General features: G+C 43.5%; 1 protein-coding gene across 2 annotated transcripts; it reads left to right on the forward strand.

Annotated features, from left to right (window-relative positions):
* The first annotated feature begins 1,513 nt into the window (after positions 1 to 1,513).
* Positions 1,514 to 3,194, forward strand: LOC149097275 (uncharacterized). Of its 2 annotated transcripts, none has more exons than XM_089279226.1 (2): positions 1,514 to 2,685; positions 2,945 to 3,194. In XM_089279226.1, exons 1-2 carry the CDS (start codon positions 2,171 to 2,173, stop codon positions 3,096 to 3,098), a joined length of 669 nt encoding a protein of 222 aa, XP_089135352.1. In that variant the 5' UTR covers positions 1,514 to 2,170; the 3' UTR covers positions 3,099 to 3,194. The 2 variants fall into 2 exon arrangements, with proteins under 2 accessions (XP_089135352.1, XP_089135353.1); XM_089279227.1 differs by having other exon boundaries at positions 2,951 to 3,194.
* The last annotated feature ends 730 nt before the right edge of the window (positions 3,195 to 3,924 follow it).

Below are 3,924 nucleotides of genomic sequence, written 5' to 3' on the forward strand. Positions count from 1 at the left end.
TCAAATAGTTTCACGCTTACTTAAACAAAGGATCATACAAAGATCATATTACCGGTTATTATTGTGTAATCAATGTTGCTCTAAAATTATATGTCACGCTTTGTCACGCTTTCGTAGACTTTACTACAGAATTAAATGAGTCTTAGCCGCTCTAGACTACGAGTAGTCCATCTTTCGCTTAGTTTACTACTAGGTTTAAGATGTGAATGAAAAACAAGTTGAAGTGGTTTCTATGATAGGATCAATTGTAGTTTTGGGGGGGTGGAATGCACTACTGGGAATATGAAGAGGTTGTGACCAGGTTCAAATCATTTGCGTGTTGTATATTGAAACCTAAGTATTAATTGCTGCAGAGTTCGTAATGAGTGTTCCGGGCGTGTCATTAATTTCAGCAACCATTGATAAGTTTCAATGTGAAAAGTGAAGAGACTACGATTAATTTGGTGAACAGAACAAAAAGATATTATTCTGTGACGATTTTACAATTTTAATGAGTCTTGTTTGCTACTGGAATGAGAAGAAACTAAATCTTTTCTGTCGAGGAAAAGGTTGTTGTTATTCATCGTGGTAGATGCAATAATAAAGTGTATTATCGTTTGTCTCACGATGTAGTCACTTGAGATGTAGATCGCGACGTTTCGACTGCTTACTGCTAGTCTTCTTCAGGCGATAAGGTCGACTGATTGCACGGTATCATTTATATCACAAAGGTCGGCTGTGATTGGTGCATTTCGATCCTCCTATTGTTCCATTAAACCGGCGAGTAGCTGTTCCCTCAGTGGTCCGCTGTTGTACCGTTCTCCTGTTGTTGTGTTTCTTGATCGTGGGTATCCATGCTTCAGGAATTTCAATTCCACTATCCCTGTTGATGTTGTTAGGGTGAGTCTTATGTGAATGCTTCCTTGACCCTACGTGTGTACCAGTGAGGATCTCGATCAATAAACTTGACCTCATTCCAGATAGGATAGTGGCCGGTCTCGTGGGTGTGTTCACAAACGGCGGAGGTCTGGGTACGGGCGAGTCGTATATCCCTGTCGTGTTCTTTGATCCTCTCCTGCATAGATCTCCCTGTTTCCCCGATGTAGACTTTGCCGCACTCACAGGGAATCCTGTAGACAACACCATCTTGTTTAGCCGGGTTGACGGTGTCCTTTGGTCGCACTAAGTGTGACCGAAGTGTCGTGTCGGACTTAAAGACGGTGCGAATGCCTTGTTGTTCTAGGCAGCGGCGGAGAGACTCCGAAACTCCTTGGACATAAGGTAAAACGGCGGTGGATTTAAATTCCGCGACAGGCTCTCTTCTTGGGGTTGTTCGTGCCTTTGTGATCTTCTGTACAAAAGAGGAGGGATATCCGTTAGAAACAAGTACACATGACAGATGTTTCTTCTCTCCAGCGACTACTGATGGTTTGGTGACGAGACGTTTAGCCCGGTCGTACAGACACTTCACAATACCGCGCTTTACTGAACGAGGGTGGTGTGAATCATACGCTAGGTACTGATCTATGGCGCGTTTTCAGGGTCAAAATTAAAAACTAACTTTTCCACCTTTCCTTACCTGCTAAGTAAAATGTCTGTCATTTCCTGTCTTTGAAATTAGACAGTACGCATCTCTTTTGACCTCCGAAACAATACATTCCGCGTTTCCTGAATACTAAAATCATAACATCCGGCATATTTTGACCTTTGAACAAAATTCTCCGCGTTTCCTGACTTCTCTCGAATTTTAAGTCCGGCATGTTCTGACTTTCAATGTAATTAGTTACCAAATGTCGTAATATTTAGTTTAAATATCTCAACGTAACATCCCATACTGACACCTGACAAGCAATTTAGTTCGTAATGAAATCTCGCTGCTGAGCCGACATTCTGATTTGCAAAATTTGTAAATGCGCGTTTTCTGACTTCTCGATTCTACCAGGCGTCTTTTCCGCGCAAGCCTGGATCCCCTGATGCAAACCTAGTGCCAGGACCCAAGGGGGCCGGGGGTTTTCCCGGGGATTTATTAATGGTGTCGACGGCATAAGAGCAATTCTTGAGCAGTCTTCGCCATACATCATTCGACCTTGCAAGGAGACTTCAACAGGACACAGTTAGTGAAGATGTGGCTGATTATGTTCTGTTCCGACTGGAACAAATTTCTCGCCATTTGGTTCGACTTGCTGACAACATGCAGGTGTTTGATACAGTTCGACCCTCACTCGCCACTGTGACGCGAATGTTGTCGGAGGTAGAGCGGAATTGGTATCATTCCTCCCCAGCAGTAGCAAACCAGCCTAGAACGGTTGGGCGTCCTAGGTTCGAGATTCCACGGGAGCAGCTGCAATATCTTGCCGATTATGAAATCAACTTACCCGACATGTCCAGAGCCCTTGGTGTGAGTGAGAGTACCATAAAAAGACGTATGCGGGAGTACAATATCTCCATTACCGACAGGACGACAACCATTAGTGATGATGACCTTGATAACATGGTAAGATCCTTTCATAGGGATTTTCCAGATGCGGGATATCGGAGGGTCCAATCGCAGCTAGTGTTTCGCAATATAAATGTGCCCCAGCTGAGAGCCCGAGAATGCATGCAAAGAATGGATCCGGAGGGACTTGCAGTGAGATGGCTATTCCTTACACCAAGAGCTGTGTACTGTGGCACATGGCACATAGACGGGAATCATAAATTGATCAGGTGAACCTTATTCGTAATTGATTATAAATAAAATTTATTCAGATTTACTGTGCCTAGTTTCTAATACAGGTGGTTGTTGGTTAGTCTCCTTCCCAGCCGGTTTTTTTTTTGGGGGGGGGGGGTGGGGGGATGTCACGCAACGTTCTCTCCAAAGAAGCGTTGCGTGACACCCAAAAAACGGCTAGGAAGGAGACTAGTTGTTGCTAGTGAGGACAGAATCCATGAAAGGACAGCAAAGTATGGACTCATGTATTTTAAGTTTCAGATGGAAGATTGTAGTGCATGGTGGAGTTGATGGATGCACAAGATTTCCAGTATATCTTAGAGCTGGAACAAAGAATACCGCAGCTACTGTTCTTGGCCTTTTCCAACAAGCAGTGGTAGAATATGGACTCCCCTCAAGGAATTTTTAATAAACCCTTGTTAAAATAAAGTGTACAGTAGCCTCCAACAAAAGCACTTTTCAGTCATCAAAATGCTTCTCAAGACAAATAGATTTTCAAATTTTCCACGGTCTTCATCCCATTGCCCTCCCCCCTCCCCCCGTGCAGGAGGAGGTAAGCCATTCCGGCGCTCCTCTACATCATGACTCTAGAGTCTGCCGCCTGCTTTATGATTTCCTCCTGCTACTTTATTTCAATTTGAAAACCCTGATCACATGTTATGTGTATTATTGTTGGATCCACGCCTACGCGGAAAAGACGCCTGGTAGAATCGAGAAGTCAGAAAACGCGCATTTACAAATTTTGCAAATCAGAATGTCGGCTCAGCAGCGAGATTTCATTACGAACTAAATTGCTTGTCAGGTGTCAGTATGGGATGTTACGTTGAGATATTTAAACTAAATATTACGACATTTGGTAACTAATTACATTGAAAGTCAGAACATGCCGGACTTAAAATTCGAGAGAAGTCAGGAAACGCGGAGAATTTTGTTCAAAGGTCAAAATATGCCGGATGTTATGATTTTAGTATTCAGGAAACGCGGAATGTATTGTTTCGGAGGTCAAAAGAGATGCGTACTGTCTAATTTCAAAGACAGGAAATGACAGACATTTTACTTAGCAGGTAAGGAAAGGTGGAAAAGTTAGTTTTTAATTTTGACCCTGAAAACGCGCCATACGGCACAGCCATGGGGAGCCCTGTGTCCGCGGTTATTGCTAATCTCTACATGGAGATATTTGAAGAACAAGCAATAGAGTCCGCACCTTGCAAGCCTAAGATCTGGAAACGCTACGT

The sequence above is a fragment of the Orbicella faveolata genome, unplaced genomic scaffold (assembly GCF_042242905.1).
Source record: "Orbicella faveolata isolate gen_17 unplaced genomic scaffold, um_ofav_v1 contig_47, whole genome shotgun sequence".
NCBI lineage: Eukaryota > Metazoa > Cnidaria > Anthozoa > Scleractinia > Merulinidae > Orbicella > Orbicella faveolata.

Coding starts and splice junctions, on each gene's coding strand:
- LOC149097275 (XM_089279226.1), top strand. CDS start 2,171: ATGCAGGTGTTTGATACAGTTCGACCCTCACTCGCCACTGTGACGCGA. Junction 2,686..2,944: donor GGGAATCATAAATTGATCAG/GTGAACCTTATT, acceptor ATGTATTTTAAG/TTTCAGATGGAAGATTGTAG.